This window comes from Empidonax traillii, unplaced genomic scaffold (genome assembly GCF_003031625.1).
Source record: "Empidonax traillii isolate 1590-97213 ecotype Southwest subspecies unplaced genomic scaffold, ASM303162v1 scaffold109:size1658292, whole genome shotgun sequence".
NCBI lineage: Eukaryota > Metazoa > Chordata > Aves > Passeriformes > Tyrannidae > Empidonax > Empidonax traillii.
The window spans coordinates 751,306-771,811 of record NW_020955302.1 but is presented as its reverse complement, the minus strand read 5'-3'; the positions used below and the strand labels follow the sequence as shown (position 1 = coordinate 771,811).

The window sequence follows — 20,506 nt, the reverse complement described above, 5'->3', positions numbered from 1 at the left end:
TCTTTACAATGCCAAGAGCCCTCTAGTCCTGTGTAACAGCTGCGGAAATATTGCATATTTCATTCTATTCTATTCTATTCTATTCTATTCTATTCTATTCTATTCTATTCTATTCTATTCTATTCAAATTTCCCATACCCATTTCTACCTCAATGCCTTCCCATAGCACACAATGCTACATCATTATGAATTATTTTATGTGGCTTGGTTTTTACTAATCCTCAGACTAAGCTGAGTAATGCCTAGGAGAGGACTGTCTTAATGAGAGAGTTCATATTAAGGAAAGCAGACCAAGGCCTTTTATGTGGAAGGTGGGGAAGCTTTGTACAGCTGCTGACTGGCCTGCAGGGAGCCACAGTTCAAGCAAGCATGCTTAAACCTTTATTAAACAAGTCTTTCACAGTTCTATGCTTGAAACAATTTCCTGGGGTTTTTCCACAGGCCTCTTTGCCCCTTCCTCAAAATCTCTTCTTGCAAACCACTTCATTCATAAATGTTTGTAGCATTTCTGCTGTTTCAAGTATTTTGACGCAGTTTCCTAGAGAGTGGAATGGTTGCCTAAACAGCTCTAGTCAACCCCTTACATCGATTCCCAGCACACTTGAAGAGTAAGATTCCTAGAGCTGAGTATGATCTGGCATTCTGCGGGAGAAAAAAACTCACAGATTCAGAAGACAGATTCAGGGCCTAGTCTGGTAAGATAATCAGAGCCATTATAAGCTCTTGGGGTGCACAGGTAGGACACTACTGTGGCGGTCCCTTCATCTCTAGAACCAAGCAGTCATTTTCTCTCTTCTTTCTCCTGAGTTCAATCCTTTCCTTTTCTCTCAACCACCTACAGTGATTGAAAGCAAAGGTCAGCAATATATTGCCATCACAGTGCTTCCATATCACCCATCTGTGTTGCAAGTTGACCCTGTACCCCCACCCATTCTTCACAGAATCATGTAACTACAGAATGGTTTGGGTTTGAAGGGACCCTTAAAGCTCATCTGCTTCAATGCTCCTGCAATGAGTAGGAACATCTTTAACTAGATCAGGTTGATCAGAGGCCCATCCAGCCTGAGCTGGAATGTTTCCAGGGATGGGGCACCTACCACTTCTCTGCGCAACCTGTTTCACCACCTTCCTTGTAAAAAAATTCTTCCTCATATCTATCTGGATCTACCCTCCTTTACTTTAAAACCATTACCCCATTCTTGCTCCAAGGTAACAGTGATAATAATAACCAACAGCAGAGAGCGCACAGAGGGGAAAATGAACCCTCAAGTGGCATAATTTGCCTGGGATATTTATTCCTGATGGAACTAGGCACATTGCCATCAGTGTTGAGTGTGCCAAAAGAAAAAGATATTTCTAATATTTATTCCTTTCTCTGACCTTTCTGGAGCTGATGGATGTTTATGTTGGAGAAAGCAGACCGAGTTTAATATGAAAACCTACCAACTTTCAGACAGTGGTACAAACCTTTGAGATTGTGATATTAATTCCTGTAAAAATACTAAGGGTAGCAATGTTTCTCACACAGAGTCTGAGAGGGAGAGAGAAGAATTAGCCAAAGCTGGGAACCAAACAAGCAGTTTTGACTGGAGTATGAACAAAGTACAATGAGTAGGTCTGGCCACTGCATGTTATGTCAAATCTTAGCAGCTGCAGGTACTGTATCCACTTTCCTACATGCTGATACTGCAATAAAAAGCTGAAAAACTTGGGCTTATTTTTCTCTGTGGGGAGTGTATAAACACTCTTAGTCTAGAACTCTTTCATGGCCAACATTCAAATAAATGCAATATACAATTTTTCAAGCTCACTGTGCAGTGAACACCATACATACACGTGATCAAAAATGATTTAAGCAAGTTAATTGTCTCCCACTAGGCCCATTTTCATCACTGGTGGCATTACAGCTTTTATATGTAGTTATTTTTAGCATTAATAAATAGCAGTAGGGCAGGTCTGTGGCAGGCGTGGGAGGGAGCACTGGACTTCATTACCTCCTGCTTTGTTAGAAACTTCTATTGAACCTTACGAAATCACTTATCTCTGTGATTTCCTCACCTACGGAAAATAATTCCTGTCACTCAGCAGGTTGCAAGATTTGATTTACTACCATTAGCGAAGTTCTTAGATGTTGCACCAGGACAACCCCTTACGATTGCTCACAGAAAGCTGTTGCAGCAATCGGAAAACACGGGGCTGCTCTGCAGGGAGATGACCGAGTTCTTGGGACCTCGGTACCCTGCCCGGCACTCCCCAGCCAAAACCCTGCCGAAGCAGGGCAGTCACCAGACAGGATTCCTCCTGCTCTGTGCCCTGATACGGGATCTTTCCATTGTTCTGGCCAGGAAACATCCCCTTCCAGCTTTCGGTCCGGACAATTACTGGGGTTCTTGGGAAGAGAACAGTCTGCAATAAGCAGTACCAGATACTTCAGCATCCCCTTCCCTTAACGGCGGAATGTGTAAAAAAAGGGAACTTGTTTCTGTTGACTTGTGTTCTCAAGCCATAATCCATTTTATTACAGTAGACGCTCCATCTGTCCTCGTTGTCCTCCGTGTGCAGAGGACACCCAAGGGGCAGGTGAAGGCAGACGAGGAACGCTCCTCCCTCCTTATAAAAAGCAGCTTTTATCTCCCAGACTTCGCCCTAATTCAGAGGACACCGAAAGAGGACAAGCCCGGCGGCCCTGGGGCGGCGGTCGCCGATTGTTCCAGGCCAGGCCACGGGGCGATGGGTCCGTGATGTGGGAAAGAATGACCCCCGTGCCAGCCCCAGCTCCCGGCTGTCCCCGCCGGCACTGACCCCTCTCCGCAGCCCCGCAGACACATTGAGCTTTTCCCGGACCCGCGGCCGCCCCGCCCCGCCCCGCCCTGCACCGCCCTGGGCCCAGCCCGGCACTGCCCCGCTCATGCGCGCTCCCGCCTCCCCCCTGCTGGCTCATTCCATTTGTTGCAGAGGGGAGGGCGGCTTAAACAGCGCAAGTTTATCACTCCCTGCGGCCCCTTTAGGGGAGCGGTAGCGCTTCTACTTCTGCTACAAAATTACTTTTATTACTTTACAACGACTCATAGAGAATGTGGCTGAAATGCAAGGTGGGGGGAAAGTCCTTCTCGGCGTGTTGCTCTCCCCCGCTCCCTGTGGGTGGGTCGGCCCGGCCCGTTGCCCCGCCCGCCGCGGAAGGGGCGGGGCGCGGCCGAGGGTCATCGCGGCCGCCGCGGGGAAGGCGCCGCCGCTGCCCGCCCGAGCCGGCCACGCCATGGCCCCACCGCCCGGACAGACCCCGCTCCCCGACTGGGACGGGCTGAAGCTCCGCGTGCGGACCCTCATCGCCTCCCACCGCGTCATGATCTTCAGCAAGAGCTACTGCCCGTACTGCAACAAGGTGAGGCGGCAGCGGGAGCGGGAGCGGGCTCGGCGCGGTCCCCCCGCGGGCCCTCCTTCCTCCGGGGGGTTCGTCGGGACACCTCTGCCCCGGACAGGGAAGGGCGCAGGGGAGCGGGGCTAAGCTCAGGCGGTGTGGGGATGGGGTTTGGAGCGCTGTGCCCATCCCTCTGGAGCACCACGTGCCAGCCCTTGGAAACCGCGTACCGGGCGTGAAACGAGGCAAAGACCCGAACTGGCGTCCTTGGTAGTTGTTTTCTCTTTGCCACGCGGGTAGATGGGATGTGTGGAGAGTTCTGATCAGCTTCTGTAGCTGCTGCTCAAGGCTCAGGGTGCTGCATGCGTTCCTTTCTCCCTGGAAGTTTGAGTACCACGTTGGTATTCAGCTTGGACAAAGCGGCGTCCCAGGGGAGGGTTAAGTTTTCTGCTCTTTCTAAATTTCAGGGAGAAGGTTGACTTTATAGCAAGGTTAAGTTCTAAATTCTCTATATATTGTGTGTGGGTTTGTTTGGATTTTTTTGTTGTTTGTTTGTTTGTTTTAAAGGCACTCTTGGTTAGTTGTGTTTTTTAGAGAAAAATATCTTTTTGGCTCTGGTTGTGCATCAGTATCACAGTGTGGCTGTAACTTCTGAGCCAGAGTCATTAAAAAAAACCCCAAGGCCTTCATTAGAATTTTACAATACCAACACAGTGGAGGGACCATACAGAATGTGGGTGTTTGTAGGCATTGGGATTCTTAGATGTTTATAAAGAGCATGTTAATGAAATTTTAGTTAAACCCCACACTGCCATATTTCATGTGGCCGTGGTGGAAAAACATAATTGGAACTGTGGGATCGAGTCCTGGTGTTCCTCAGTGGAACTGACAACCAGGAAAATACTGTGAAGCCTCACTCCCACGTGTAGGTTGGGTTTAGTTCCGGGAGCTCTTGTGGGGGAGGAGATGTTATGACCCTCTTGTAAAAATCTTACATGAGTATATTGTATCTCACTTAAAACTTAATTGAGGTTTTGGGAAAGGAAGCTTCTGTGTATGAGAAGATAGACAAAACCAACGCCTCCTCTCTAACTATGTTTTGGCAGATAGTACAGCACATTAGGCAGCTCAAATACTTCTAAAATTTACTTAACAATTTATTCGCTAGAAGTTTTGGTAAATGAAGGGTTGGAATCTTGCTCCACTCTAGTCCAGTTGACAAAAATGTTACCTTCTGTTGCGGAGAAATCCTCTTTTTGAGGACTTCAGTGCTGCGCATTTAGAAATACTTAGTTGTTCTTGTCTGTATTGCCCTGTTTGCTTTTACTGATCATGATTGCAAGTCTTGATGCTCCTGACACCCAGTCCAGTGGTTTTGAGATCATACAATGGCACAGTAACTTTTTAAGCCTTGTGCCTTTTTCCTTCGTCTGTTAATGGTGTTGCTGTATGTCTAGACTAAGGCAATGAGCTTGAGGGGGGAAAAAAAAGACTTGATTGTACTAATTAAATTCCAGATTGTTTTTTCCTGTTCAGATCTTCTCCATTAGGCAGGATTATTTGCTTCAGGGAAGCAGTCAGATATGAGGAATATTATCTTTATTGTCTTGCAAAGGGGAAGAATGAATATTGCGAGTAGGAGGGCCCTCTCTCATGGCCTTTTCTAGGAGGTAGAGTTGAAAGACCCTGTATGAATTTTTCAGAAGGAACAGGTGACAAATGGGGCTGAGGGAAGAGGAGCTGATTGCTCTAGTAGGCAGATTTCCTTGGCTTATTTTCTTGTTTGGAGTGGAAAAGAAAGGTAAGATAATGAAGAAAATTTGTAGCAGAGGTGTAGATTGCAGACAGAGAATCAGAAGAAGAAAGATTGAGAGATGGAAGCCTCACGTGAGACATCAAGTGATAAAATAGAAATATCTGCAGCATTATGGGTATTAACAACTCCCACTGAAGAGTTAGAAATTAGTAAAAGGGATGGGAAAACAATGGGTGATGCAGCATTCTTGCTAGCTGATCAAGTCTGTAGAATTCATGAAGTGGACATAATTTGAAAGTGTAGTTACAGCTCGGGTGCTTAGCCTGTAATCACATAGTTCTGAGTTCTTAAAGACAGATATGAATAGTGTGCTTTGTGTCTGTCTTTTACTGTGGATGGCTGTTAGCAGTGTGCTTTTGGTAGGATTAATTGAAAAAACTGAAGATGATTAGCACAAGTGCAGAGAACGCTGATGCTTTCAAAAAAGGACCTAATTTGGGGGATGGAAAGAATTCGATATTTCAGATGGAGGTAGCTATGCTGGAAGAAAATTAAGATTGTGCTTTTCTTCAGAAACAGCCCTGCAAATAAATTCTATAAGTGAATTAAGTAGTTGATTGTATTCAGTTTAGCTAGTAGCATGACTTGCCAATTGTGCAGTTGTTCTTCTGCAAATGCAATTTGTTGTTCAGTTGCTTAAAGAAGACAGCGGTGTAGGGGTAGAGTTGCTTGCTTGTCATAACAACTTGGCTGTTCTTTAATTTCTTAGCACCCAAAAAAGATATTAAGCAAGATAGAAATGCATAAAGAAAACACAGGGATTTTTTAGCATGAAAAAATGGCAAGTCCGAACACTGTGCTATGTTGAAATTTGAGGAGCAACAACTGTGATTACATAGAAGTTGCTGTTTATTTTAGTGATATTTTATGCTATTACAGATTATGTTCTCAGTCCTCAGGGGGTTCTGGTCAATTCAGCTGTAGCTATTATGGAATGTTAGCTAATATGTGAAACAGCAGACTTAGGACATACCATTACTACTTTTATGGTATGAAGCTTATTTCAAACCTGCTGAGCTACCCTAGTGACAGCATCTCCAGGAAGAGTTTTCTAAAGTTAGACCAATTGCTCAGTTTCAGAGAAATTATCTACTGTTTAATAATATTTGGAAGAGTTTCTAGGCTATCACTTTTTGTGAAAACTAGAGGAGTTTAGTAGGTAGATGAGCATTGCATTGGTGAGAAGGGAAGCAAATGGTTGTATGCAACCTAGTGTTTTATTCCAGACACTTGGAGAAATTATAGTTTTAGAATTGGGCTATATGGAAGAAAATCTGCCTGTATGCTGCTGGAGTTTCCAGCAATGTGTGACTCAGGAATTTCTTGACCTGAGTTTGTATTAGTTTTATTGAGTTAAAAGTTTTCAGTGGATTTTTTTTTTTTCATTATTTGGTCTAATAGCTCCTTTCATCTTTAATTTTGGCTTTTACCTTTTACAGTGTCAGTTGGGAGTAAGTTCTCTGGTTGTGTTCCACAGGGAGGTTTACTTCCTTTTCATTTCAGAATTGTTTTCTGGTAAATGCAGTTGTTGCTGAGTGCTCCAGTGAGTATTTCTGAGAAATCATTTCCTGTTCACGTTATCTAGATATTACTCATGATTAGTGTATGTTATCTTTCTACTCCTAATCATTTCCTTTTCCAAACTGAAGTAATCTATTATCTCTTGCCTGCATTGAAGATTTTGTAACTGCTCATATGCTTGTTACTGTTCTTTCTTTGTTTCATTAGCACAAGTATCATGTGTTCATAAGTATAAAGTGCAGTAGCTACTTCTAATTAGAATGCTGACGTTTGATTTTTTTTTTTTCCTCTTCACTACATATCTTCGGTAGAGAATAAAGGTGGCCTAATGCTTTCTTATTCTACTGATGTTCTGTCCTGTCCTCCCCCTTACCAGCTGCTGTTGCAATGTTTTGGTAAAGTTTTTAAAAAACAAACAAATAAAAAACCTAAAAACAAACTAATGAAATCTTGTCTGTTACTCTGCTGCTTTGCTGCAAACTAGACCAGCAGCCAAGTAGCTAATTTTGTGACTTCCCTCCAGATTCTTAACTTACCACATCCTAGTAGTAATCTCTTTAAGCTCTGCTTTTTAGATCTTTCATGGCATTCAGCTTGGGCTTAATAACAGCAGATGCAGAGCAGGAGGTCTGGAGCAGTTCCACTGCTGTTTCCCTTTCATTCAGCCTGTGGGCATAATCATTCCAGGAAGCAAACCTGAAGGTAATGGGGAGCTTAGGACCAAAGTTTTTAGGTCACCTAAATGGGTAGAGGACTAAGTGTCTCACACACTGGATGTGTGAAGGAGGAGCTTAGTTTGTTGAACTTTAAGAAGGTTGAGGAGGGATTTTAGTTACTGTCCTCAACTGTCAAGATGACCAGACGCTTCTCAGAGTTGAGGAGTGAAAGGATAAGGGCCATAAGTTGCAGTGAGAGATAATCCAATGAGATCAAAGTTCTTTCCTGTGAGGATGGTCAAACACTGAACCAGCCCAGAGGTGTTCTGGTGTCTCTGTCCTTGTGGATGTTCAGAATGAGAGGACAGTGCTTGAGCAATGTGATCAGTGTTCACATTTTGGCTCTGCTTTGAGCAGGGGGTTGGCACAGATGACCTGCAAAGGTTCCTTGCAACTTCAATTATTCTATAATTGTAGAACTAATACAGTTAATTATGCAAACAGAGCTTATTTTTTGTATGTTACGGTTGATGCATGATATGGTAAGAAGTTCACCGTGTAGTTGGTACAGAATACAAAATCTTCCTGTTTGCATAAAGCTGAAACTTCGTCAGAAAGCACTGGAGTACTCAGTCTTCAGCATAGATCACAGCAACATTTAAAACATTTTTATTCATCGTGTGCTTGACATCTTTAAACTCACTCTAATAATCTTGTGACTCAACGTACTCTTAATGAAGCAATGTCAGTAAATTTGAGGTTCATCAGAAAGCTGGTTGTAAAATGTTCAGACTCCATGCTGGCAAGTGGATCCATCACACAGGCATTTAGTGATTCTTGCTAGAGCTGTTTTCACATCCAAATAGTTATGATTAAAGTAGATTTATTTTTTTAATGCATAGTCTTACAATATTTATTGGCACGGACATGTCTGCAAATTATATTTCAAAGGAATAAATACTGCTGTATGTAATACTACATCCTGTGCCATGAGGTATGGCATTGTCCATCTGAAAAGATGGTTCACAGTTTGAATACTGACAGTTTAATAAATAATGCTACTGTAAAAATCTCATTTCTAAAAGGGCTACCTGGTTTGAATCTGGTAATGGTATATGCTGTCCATCCAGAACCAAGGTTAGAAAAACACCCAGCTGGGTACACTTAAGAAGTATTACTATTTTCTGCAGCTTTTTGTAATGCCAGATGTGGGTTTTTTTATTTTCTTGAGAGTGTTTTGTTTTACATGTTATCTTCTACTCCCTTCTTTTGCTTTCTTTTTTTTCCCTATTACTCCCAAGGAACCTTGTTGTTTTTCCATATGGCAGCCACTTCATGGCTTTTGGTATGTCTGGGATGCAGGAGTCAGCAGCTGAGGAAATTGTATGTAGAAACTTTTTCTTCAGGTAATGAAACTTGTCTCGGAAGGTTAACTAGCCCGGCTTTGAGTGCAAAACACAGAAGTTATGGGAAACTTCAGCAAAGCTACGTAGAACCCAGCCCTCAGAGCGCAGTAACTGAGACTGAGAGGTTCCCTGTGTGTGCCAGGTTTTACCCTGGGCTGAGTGTCAGATATTGAACCAGCTTTGCACTACCCTCGTGTCTGTTTGTGTTGCAGGTGAAGGAACTCTTCCGCTCCATGCGTGTGGAATACTATGCTTTGGAACTTGATGTGACTGGTAAGTGGGAGAAAGAAAATCCATCACGTGCTGTTTAATGTAACTAAAAGATGGATGACTAGGCATGATTCCTTAAGCTGTCTTGAACTAATTGGAGGATGTACAAAACCAATTAAAATACATTTTAATATGTGCAGAGATACAAGTAATTAGTCTTCAATGTGGATTTTAAAAAAGGATGTGTTTTTAATAGGACTGAAGGTTTTGACTCTGTAAAAATGAGCAACTGATAGAGGATGTGAGGTCTGATTTCTCTACAAGGAGCTCTGTCTTTTAGGAAAAAACCTGTGGTATTATTTCCTGCTTCTGGTTCTGTTGTGGCTTTAGATGAGTCGTTAATGTTTGACTTGGTATATGGGTGACCTTCATTGGGAAAGTTGCTGAGTCACTGGGAGGAAAGGTAAATTCCAGTACCTTGACTGCTTCTAGTTTGAGGTGGGGATTTTTTAAAGTCCAAGGTGCTTTAGTTTTAGGACATGTGCAGTGCCTCATGCATATACGTACATAGTGCATGTAGGTTTTAATGTAGTTTTAGGAACAAGTAGTTTCTTGCATGATTCTTGATAAACTTTAAGTTGCACTGTTCGTAAGCTGTTGAATATGTATTATCAATTTCTTTTCTGTACAAAACTTAAGTTTCCAATTTTTTTTTAAGTTCTAATGTCTTCTTGAAGTGTTTTTTATCTCAGCAATACCTGGGATAAATGTATGTATTTATTCATCACTTCATAGTTTTTATGTTTTATCCAGGTTGTGGTACTGTGAAGTAATTATAGCCCAAAATATGCGAAGTATAATGCACAACCCTTTCTTTTTTATTTTTTTTCCCCCTGGAATTGCTCCTAATTAATAATGTATTTCCCTTGCAATTTCTCAGATTACTGATATGAAATAGACAAGGTCTTGGAATAAAAAGATTTTAGTCAAAGTGATTACTGTAAATGCTCATTCCCACATTTACTGCGAAGACATCCAAATTGAGCCTGTGTGTAGGTACTAATGATTCAGATGACAGGTCAGGTCAAGCAATAATTTTAAAACTGGAAAGTTTAAGACATTGTGGTGGGTAGAAAAAGTTTGAAGGTAGCTTTAGGGTAAGTAAAAAAGCATGCTCATACTTCTCTTTCCTGTGTTCTCATAATACAGAGCTGCTGGGCAGAATTATGTGCATGGATACAGAACATACTCCAAAACCAGACAGCTCTCATGAAAGAAAAACTGTCTGTGTGATCTCCTGAGATAGCTGGGAAAGAATTTTTGTGTAGTACCAATTGTGGCACTGTCAGGAAGAGACTGATAAGAATCCAGGAAATACAAGGACTAAACTCATTACTTCAACTTCATTCTGTAGAATTATGGCTTGAAACACCAGTTTAACCTCTGTATTTAAGCATGCTCGTTTGAGAAGTAGTTTCTGAAGACTTGCTTATGTTCAGGAAACCTTAAATGCGATGTTTATAATAGAATTGTTTTCTTGGCAGGCCTGTGGTGTACCACAGTCCAAACTCTTAATACTTCAGGTTGTTTTAAAAGCTCTCTTCCTGAAATTGTTTGTAATGTACCCGTTTCTTTTTTTTTTAGATGATGGGGCCAGTATTCAGCAAGTGTTGGCAGAGTTAACAAATCAGAGGACAGTGCCTAATGTATTTGTCAATGGAACTCACATAGGTGGCTGTGATGCAACGTACCAGGTAACTTGACTTTAAAATTAGATGGAAGTAGACAAGACTGAGTGAATTTGCTCTTTGATCATAGTTAAATTTTGTGTGACATATTGAACTGGGTGTTCTAGGTCAGAGGAGGCAATGTGACTCAGCTGCTGTTTGCTCAGAAATGTGTGTTCTGACTTTTTTTTTCCCCCCCTCTCAGGCTTATCAGGACGGATCACTGCAGAAACTTCTTGGGGATAGCAAAGATACAGAACCCTATGAATATGACCTTATTATTATTGGTGGTGGCTCAGGTGGACTTGCATGTTCCAAGGTAAGACATGAATATTGCATTAGAGAGCAGGCTATATGTAAAACTTCTTCAAAAGCTAATCTCTCAATTATATTACTATAAAATAGTCTATATTTTGATGAGTATTATTATTCAGCTTGTTAATTAATGAACCAGTAGTGGTGCTCACTCAGGCGATAATGGTCTGTGTGGACCGGTTTCTAGCCAGTGTCTATTCAGGTCTTGATCATAATAATAGGTTTTAGTTTTCTGGCTGAGGGTGGAACCAAATGTTTAAATACCTCTTCATGTGTAATGCACAGGCACATTAATGCTTCCAAACAGTAATCTAGAAAACTTTAGGGCTACTCTTGAAGACTTTTAACACTTTAGGATACAGAATCATCCGTCATCTGAAATGAAGTGCTTTCAGCTGTCACTTTTTTATTTCCTCATCCATGAACATGCCAAGTCAGTCCTGCCCTCCTAAGGGAAAAGGAGACCTAACAGTAAATATTTCTTCGGGTGAGGCAGAAGAGTATCACAGGCTCATAAGCCCATTTCTTACCTTTTTCAATGCATGGGTTTTGACAGCATAAGATAATCTGAATGCAGCATTGAACTTGTAAGCAGACGTTCAAAGCTTGGAAGAAAGTAATAGTTTTTGAGGGATTTCAACTTTTGTCTAGTGAAGGAGATAGAAGAGCCATATATGGTAATAAGACTAACTAGTAAAGGTAGTAAAGAAGCCTTCTATTAGTGCTAAGTGCATCATGAACATAAATGACTGGACAGGCCTTCTTGGTTGAGTAATGCTGATTGGTCTTCTCCACCTTTTATAGGAAGCTGCTGCCTTGGGAAAGAAAGTAATGGTATTGGATTATGTTGTTCCAACACCTCTTGGAACCTCGTGGGGTAAGCTTCTGTTATGTATTTTATGATGCTTGAGTACCAGTGATACATTCTGAGATGTTGAATATTACAGATTTGTGTTCTTAGAAATTGAGGCTAAATTCCTGTAATTCTGGTAAACAGATAACAAAAGGGGATATTTTGCTGGCATTTCTGCTGCTATTCTGAACAGTTATTGCTGTTTTGTGCATTGCTAACTCTGTTCTTTGTCAAATGTTCTAGTTTTGATCGCTTTCAGAAAGTGTCTGGGTAGTGTGTGTGCACTGGTTCTATTTTGTGGACAAGTGTCTTGAGAACAGTGCCTATATATGTTTCACCTTTCCATAATTTAAGACAGCTGTCATCTGGCCTTGTAAGTGATAGTGGCAGTTGAGAATGAGTAAGGAAATTGGTGAAATTTTATTGAATTGAGAAGTGAATGTGCTTTTGTAGCTAGTATTTCAAACACATCCATGTTTCAAATCTCTCATAGTAGGTGATACTAAACTCTAGGAACTCTGGGCTTTTTGCCTTGCTTACTTGCCAACCTGACCAAAATCTTAAACGCTGTGGAATAAATAACCTGAGTCTGTGTTTAAGATACACTCCATCTTGGTTCAGTGAGTCTACTCGCTTCTTAAACTGAATACAAACTTACAAGCTTAGTGTCTTCACTGTATTTTAAAATGTCTCTTGCAACAGAAGTTTCATGTTACTTGCCTGACTACAGCAAACTTTACCAACTGATATATGGGTAATTATATAAAGTACATAATAGGAAAAGCATAAATGTTTTGTTTATGGAAATAATAAGTGGTTCTTTCCATCGTAGGACTTGGTGGCACATGTGTGAATGTAGGTTGCATTCCTAAGAAGCTAATGCATCAAGCAGCACTTCTGGGCCAGGCACTCCAAGATTCAAGGAAATATGGGTGGCAGTATGAAGAACAAGGTTAGTAAGAACAGGGAGGACAGCCTAAGACCGTACAGATGAGATGCTGAGCTCAAGACTGTTCTTGCACTTTGGACTCAGTAAATTAGAAGCAGAGTTCAGTAGTTTTCTTAGGTGAATCAGAAGGCATCCTCCTTCTTGAGTCATAAAAACCTTCAGGGTTGAAAGTTAATTGTGTTTTGCTCCCTATATTATCTGAAATAAATGAAAGAACTTCTAGAATGGGCTTATTTCAGATAGTAACAAGTCAAGTAAATATTAGCATAGTTGAACAAGACCTTACTAATAATCCTCATTATTGATAATGATGTTTTCTTAGCATGATGTATAGCAAATAAGGGTTTTTTAAAGGGTCCATTGCACTTTTATTTCTTTAAATATGAAAATAATGTCTTATTTCAGTTAAACACAACTGGGAGGTCATGGTAGAAGCAATTCAGAACTACATTGGTTCTTTAAACTGGGGCTATCGAGTGTCCTTGAGAGAAAAGTCTGTGACATACCTCAATTCTTATGGAGAATTCGTCGAACCACACAAAATTAAGGTATGCACCGCATTTAAAAGGCTTGGTTGGGAGGGAAAACTCGTGTTCTAAAACTGCCTTTTCAAATCCAGCACAGAAAAGGCTTTGTCTTAATATTGCCAGCTTAGGTCAACTGAAGTTAAAAACTCATTTGTGAAATAAGTTATTGATTGAAATAATCATTGTACTTTAGTACATTCCACGGTGTCTGCAAACCTAGTAACTGTTACATAAGAGTAATGTGGATATCTGTAAACCTGTGAATAGAGTAGAGTAAGATGGTCTCAGTCTCTAACTTCATGACTGAGTTCAGCAGCCTGAGTGAGGAGGGGAAAAAAAAAAAAAAAGAAAAGCTTTAGCTGGATGGTTTCAACTTTGAAAACCTTCATACTAAAGCAAAAAACTATTGAAATTAAATTCAGATTTAGCACTTGCGTAACAGCACTGCTGGAACCTTATGCTGTATCAGCATACAAATTAAACTGTCAGTTTTGCAAGACAAAGCATGTGCTGACAATCTTGCTGTAAGTGATCATACTGTAGCAAGGTTAACCTAGAAAAGTGCATGTTGAAGGCAACTGTAGCGCTCAGTGGGTGTAATTGTCTGTTTTCAATATGAAGGGTGAACTACATGTGTTTCAAACCCAGAGACCAGCAGTGAAAGATAGTAGTGTGTTCAACTTACCTCATGTACCAACCGTTGTAGTGTCCAGGCATGCAGGTCATCTATTTGCATGACCTTAGTCAATAAATAAAGTACAACAGAAAGATGTCCAGCAGGAGGTTGGACTCAATGACCTCCTGAGATCTTTTCCAACCTGAATTATCTGCTGACTCAATGTGGGGGGGAAGTTTCCCTTTATCTGTGTTGGTATCTTCCAACTAGAGCCAGAATGAAGGTGAGATTTTGGGAGAGAAAGACCAAGGGTCTCTAGAGGTTAAATTAGTTTGAATTCACTTAAGGTTGGATCTTAGGCTCCCTGAAATCATGCAACTAGTTTAATTTTTTAATTTCCACATTAGCCTAAGATCTAATTGATATTATTCTGCCACTGGTCTTGTGTTGGCCTTTTATTGGCTGGGATGGGGGGCAGAGAGGATCTTAATTGGTTGTGGCTTTTTATAACCTGAAAGTGAAGTTGTTACAAATAGTTCAATATAAATGAGTAGTTGAAATGGGCATGATTCAAAGAGTAAGTGATTTTAAGTGCTCTAATGTGAGAAAAGCCTGATAGTCTGTTGTTTAAACTTGTTCTTCAGTGACCTGCGTGGCATCTCTAAATGTATTATATCTTGTTTCAAACCACTTGTTCTTGATTCTTATTTTTTTTTTAAACCTATGAAAAAGACTGTCTTAACTGTGTCTTTATCAATAGGCAACTAATAGAAAAGGACAAGTAACCTATCACACAGCAGAGACTTTTGTCCTGGCGACAGGAGAAAGGCCTAGATATCTGGGTATCCCTGGAGATAAAGAATTCTGTATTACAAGGTGAGATAACAAGGTATAATAGACTGAACTTTGTCTGCTCCAGTGTTTGCAAAGACAAACAAGCTTGTGATGGAAGAACCTTGTAACTTACACTTCTTTTCTTTCCAGCGATGACCTCTTCTCCCTGCCTTACTGTCCTGGCAAAACTCTAGTTGTGGGTGCTTCCTATGTGGCTCTGGAATGTGCAGGATTTCTTGCTGGTCTAGGCCTCGATGTCACGGTGATGGTGCGTTCCATCCTTCTGCGGGGCTTTGACCAAGAAATGGCTGAGAAAGTAGGGGCTCACATGGAAACACACGGCGTGAAGTTCATCAGGAAGTTTGTACCTGTTCAGGCAAGTGCTTTCTTTAGGTTTCTTCTCTCCACACAAGGTTACTTTGAACAGCACATGTAAAATGCAGGTGTTGTCTGGGAAGGCTTTGGTTCTCTGCAGAAATAAATGTTTTACGAGGCTAAGCTGTTTTACTGTTGAGTGATAGATTAGTGGGTCAAGGCTTGAAGTGACAGTGTAAATGATCTCTGCTCTTTGGGTCCTTCTAATCTTACAATAATTTGCACAGGTTGAGCAGCTGGAGCAAGGCATGCCGGGAAGGCTGAAAGTGACGGCAAAGTCTACTGAGGGACAGGAAATCTTTGAAGGAGAATACAACACTGTAAGCATTTCTGGATTTGAAATAACTGAATAAAGTACTTTTTTCTTGAACAACTTTTAAAGGGAAATTCTGCTTGAAAAATCTAAATTACTGGTGTAAAAAAATATGTTGAAAATTCAGTATTCATCTTCAGTTGAACCCTATCAGCAGAATGGGTAAAACTTTGTGCCTAGAATTCAGTTCATATGAGCAGTTGCTTCTGGTTTTGTTTGAAAGTACTGTTTTGTTGCATCTCTGAAGCAAGTTGCATGTTGGTCAATTCTGAAAAAATGTTTGAGAAAGTTACTTCATTCATGTGCTTCGTTTTTTTTCAGTAGAAGACCAAAGGAAGTGTTATGTTATGCTTCTCTTGCATAAAGTTCTTGTATTTAATTTTGGGCTTTGTTTTTAGGTTTTGATAGCCATTGGTCGTGATGCGTGTACCAGAAATATTGGTTTAGAGACGATTGGCGTCAAAATCAATGAGAAGTGAGTATTGCTCAACTCCCTTAAACCACTGAATGCAAGGATTTTTTAACTGTTGAACAAGACCTAGTGGTACTGCTGTGTCTTTTTTATTATTATTTATTTATTTTTTAGATGCTGTTATACCTGGCATTTATGTGAACCTTTAAAACTTTTTTTGAAGTGAAAAAAAGGCATAAGTATATTCAATAAAATATGTTCAGTAGTTAGGCTAACACCTTTGTAGCAGAGCTTCTCCCCTTTGTTTTTTTGCCAAGCTCTGAGGAGGGTTGTGAAACTGAATTTTGTTCTCTTCTGTTTGTTTTAAAGGAATGGTAAAGTACCTGTAAATGATGAAGAACAAACCAATGTGCCTTACGTTTATGCTATTGGGGATATCTTGGAGGGAAAGCTTGAACTTACCCCAGTTGCCATTCAGGCAGGGAGACTGCTGGCCCGCAGGCTGTATGGGGGTAGTTCCAGAAAGGTAAAGCTATGAACCTATACATCTTCAACTTATTTCTATTTTTGCCTCAAAACTGCAGTAACATGAGCTGATTTGTCCACTTGTCTATGGGCTCTGCAAGTGTTTTGTAAAAAAGAAAAAAAGTGCTAAAACAACTCTTTCTGTTGTGAAATGTATAGAACTTGTATAGTCTAAATATGGTTCTTTATTTTTAGTGTGACTATATCAACGTACCAACGACAGTGTTTACTCCTTTAGAGTATGGCAGCTGTGGGTTTCCTGAAGAAAGAGCCATAGAAGAATATGGAAAGCAAAACTTGGAGGTAGGAGCACTCAAGAGTCATTTAACTTGTAGCTTGAGAGTGTTTTTCTTGGGCCGTGCTGCTTTACTCTCAAGGCATAGTGTTAAGACAAGATTAGAAGGTTAGCAAGATAGGTAGAACTGTTTTGGCAGTGTTTTCATCTGGCTAATGAGATACTGGACTTAATACTGTTAGAATTGCACATAGCTGTTTGCAGGCAGCTGAGAAGCATTTGACCTCAGGGGGCCAAACCTGAGTTGCAAAACTGTTATTTGTTGTCATGAATCAAAGACTTTCTGCTGAAGTGTACCAAACTCCTGAGGTGAACTGACTATTTTCTGCTGGTTCACTGTATTTGAATTGGGAATCAGTTTTTTCCTGACCTTATCATATGACTGTAAGAGTGTTGGGCATACCTTCCATGTTTTTCAGTAATTTCTGGCTTCTGCATTTCCCTGGAGAGTTTCATTAAAGCTGCTTGCATGCCTTGTGTTTAACTCTTTATGTCTTTGAAATCACTTGGCATTATTTAGCCCCTGCTGTTAACTGTTTTCCAGAATAGGTTTAAACTTAAAGTGACTGGATATTAACTTTGCACTTCTCTTTCTAAAAGTCTTAAATGCTATGTATTTATTGCTGGTTTAATCAAGTATTTAAAAAGGGATGCATGGTTTGAGTCAAGTCTTCCGCTGACTCTTGGAGGATGGCCTCTGTGGGCTGGGTGAAACAGAAATCACTGTCCCGTCTAGTTTAAGTAATAAACATCTAGTGGGGTAAATGTCAAACCACCTATTTATAAAGGTAGTAAAAATTAGAATTACGTCTGACTGAATTAATTTGTGAAATTCTAATGCTCTTGTCATTCTCCCAGGTTTATCACAGTTTGTTCTGGCCACTTGAATGGACAGTACCAGGCAGAGATAACAATACCTGTTATGCAAAGATTATCTGCAATAAACAGGACAATGTAAGTAGCAGGCTGGAAGGGATATGCTGAGTGTATTGAAATCTTTATAGACAGGCCAAAAGAGTAAGATCTTTTATTTGGCCTGCCTGAGGCCAGCTCTACCCAGTCTGTTAAAATCAGTATTTGTTTCAGAAGGGCAAACCAATGTGGAGGGAGCTGATGGTTTTGTTTGGCGTTTTGGATGGGATTTTTTGGTGGTTTGGGTTTTTTTGTTTAGCAGCTATTTGAGCAAGTGGTGGCTTTATACATTACGAAACTTCATCCTGGATTCCTATTTGATAGATTTGTGAAGAAATTTGCCAGTTTTTCTTCCGAGTGGGTTTTGAGTAACTGTGCCACCTGGTGTCTTGCTGGTATCTGAAGGTGTAGGAACATCCTGGGAAAATGTTTTAAAACACAGCTTGTATCCCTCTTGATAAACAATTAAGGAAACAAATTGAAACAAACCACACCCATTTTTAACTTGTAGCCTACTGCTATCACTCTAGATCTGCTTAAAGACAGCGTTCAACCCTGTGTTTTCTTTTTTTCTCCTCTTAACTGCTTGGGGAGGGAGGAACAGCCAGTAAAAGCTCTAATATCAGATTTTTTAACAACCAGTATAAACAGAGTCTCTATCTGACCTAATTTCAACATAGAAAAATAATATTAAATCTAAATGTGCTAAAGATACTCTATATCTATAAATCATAAAAACAACTTATAAAACTAGAATGTATTTAGTTTTACTCAGTATCTTTGAATTAGTACTGAGTAATCATTTTAAAACTTGTTTCATTCTGCTACAGTGGACTGGAAAGCACTGCAGATCTGCTTCGTTTGAAGTAGTTAAAGACTCTGCTGTTGACCTGCTTGCATAACACACATTTCTAGTGTAGTGGGAGTTACACACTAGAACTTTTGTTGCACTTTGTCTTGTGCTAACTCATGTTTTCCTCTCATGTGTTGTAAAGAATCGTGTGATAGGACTTCATATTCTTGGGCCTAATGCTGGTGAGGTGACCCAAGGTTTTGCTGCTGCAATAAAATGTGGTCTCACCAAAGAACAGCTTGATGAAACAATTGGTATCCATCCTACTTGTGCAGAGGTAAGGAAGGGGCAAGGCACAGCTTGATTTAAAACCTGCTGTTGAAGACGACTTTACTTAGATGCAAGGAAAGACTACTACATTGTATTTTGAGATTTATTTAGTATTTTTTTAACTCCTAACCTTAACTCCTAAGATACTGACAGGTGATAGGAAATGTGTTAGTTGTGCACTACAACCTGTTTTCTGTTGTAACAGTTCAAAGAAACGTAGTATTGTTACTTTACAAGGGGAGACCAATCTTCATGTGGATGATAATGCAGGCAGCAGTAAACAAGCTGTTCTTTTGATCTGTTACAGGTGTTCACTACGATGGATATTACGAAGGCCTCGGGACAAGACATCACTCAGAAGGGCTGCTGAGGTTAAACCTGCTGTTTTACATGTTTCCATGTTGTTCACACTTGGTTCTGGGGAAGCTCTAATACATCCAACTGCTTTGCAGCAAAGTAAACATTTGCATCAATACCACTGTACGTGCTGCAGCTGGGAGTGGTGCCTTTGAGAACCTTCCTCAGTAAGTTGTGTTGCACATGGAAACAGTAATACAGCAGGAAAATCTTGAACTGTAAGTCTTGGCTTTGCTTGGAATTAGCACTGTGGTGCTTTTTTGACGTTCTAGCTCGGAACCTTCTCGTGAGGTGAGCTACGACTGATGGCTCCAGGCAAGGTTGGGAGATCCTTCCTCTAGTCACATGACTGAACTCCTCCTGAAGGAAATTCTTAAATTGCACAAATTTAAAGCTGATGCTTCTAGGTTCCAGTGTCTTGTACAAATGCTTGAAATAGAAGAAAAAAATATATAATTGAATGATTCTTGCCAACAGTTTACAGCTGACTGATTTATCTTTTTGATGAATTTTGTTATAGATAGTTGTATATTCAGTTAAGGCAAGATGGCACAAGTAGAATGCAGTGTTGAGCAGTGCAGTTCAAGCACTAGTCTCCCACCTCAACCAGGCTAAAACTTCAGAGTATCCTCTGTGTCAGGGTTGAAGAGCATAAGCGCAAGACCTTGTCAATTTACCCAAGTCTGGTTTCAGCTCTGTAACTTTAAACCTTACAGAACCCACAACTCTTAAGTCTGTGCTCTTGAGTACTAAAGTCTTGGGGGGAGCAGACTCTGCCCCACTAATAAAGTAGGTGCCTGCCCATGATGGTAGTAAGCATTGTCTAGAACTGCTCTCTGAATCATGTGTGGCAGCACAGAGCAATGACCTGGTGTGCTTTGTGTAGTGTTGTGTACGGTCAGTACTCTGAAGCTTTCTTCCATCCCTAGCATACTGTTTTGGGGGAATTGTGCTTGAATTTGGCTCTTAGTTTTGTTCAAAGGGATGTTTTGAAAGACTATTCTGAGCATTGTATGATAGTAAACAGTTTTTAACTATTTAATCTGTGATGTACCATGGAATTTGAAGTTCAATAAACAATGCATACAACACACTGTGTGGTGTCTGACCTCCTGGTTTATGTTGCCTGAGATTTTATTGTACTTCAATTATGTTACTTATCCCATACAGTACTAAAACCTCTATAAAGCTGTGCATGCTGTAATCTTTTAAATGGAGAAACAAGTTGTTTTGTCACACCTGGAGGCTTGCCCAAGAAATCCAACATGCTTCTATTTGGTGCACAGAATTCTCTCTGCTCAGACTAAGAGAACAATTTTATACCGCTTTATATATTCCAGAATATCTTAAATACCTATGTTACAGCGTTTAACTACAACATGGCTCAGATGCTCAGTAGAATCTAG

General features: G+C 40.5%; 1 protein-coding gene across 1 annotated transcript; it reads left to right on the top strand.

Moving 5' to 3' along the window:
* The first annotated feature begins 3,201 nt into the window (after window positions 1-3,201).
* TXNRD3 (thioredoxin reductase 3) lies at window positions 3,202-20,193 on the top strand. The gene is made up of 16 exons (XM_027882692.1): window positions 3,202-3,382; window positions 8,970-9,030; window positions 10,612-10,721; window positions 10,900-11,013; window positions 11,814-11,886; window positions 12,695-12,814; window positions 13,217-13,359; window positions 14,715-14,830; window positions 14,939-15,164; window positions 15,391-15,483; window positions 15,875-15,951; window positions 16,258-16,414; window positions 16,609-16,716; window positions 17,567-17,662; window positions 18,616-18,750; window positions 19,051-20,193. The coding sequence occupies exons 1-16, from the start codon at window positions 3,257-3,259 to the stop codon at window positions 19,111-19,113; spliced, it is 1,818 nt and encodes a 605-aa protein (XP_027738493.1). The 5' UTR covers window positions 3,202-3,256; the 3' UTR covers window positions 19,114-20,193.
* The last annotated feature ends 313 nt before the right edge of the window (window positions 20,194-20,506 follow it).

Bases quoted from the DNA above. Each gene is read 5' to 3' on its own strand.
- TXNRD3 (XM_027882692.1), top strand. From the start codon at position 3,257: ATGGCCCCACCGCCCGGACAGACCCCGCTCCCCGACTGGGACGGGCTG. The intron at 10,722-10,899 runs GTAACTTGACTT...CCCCCCTCTCAG, and splicing joins GCTGTGATGCAACGTACCAG to GCTTATCAGGACGGATCACT. The intron at 15,165-15,390 runs GCAAGTGCTTTC...TAATTTGCACAG, and splicing joins GGAAGTTTGTACCTGTTCAG to GTTGAGCAGCTGGAGCAAGG.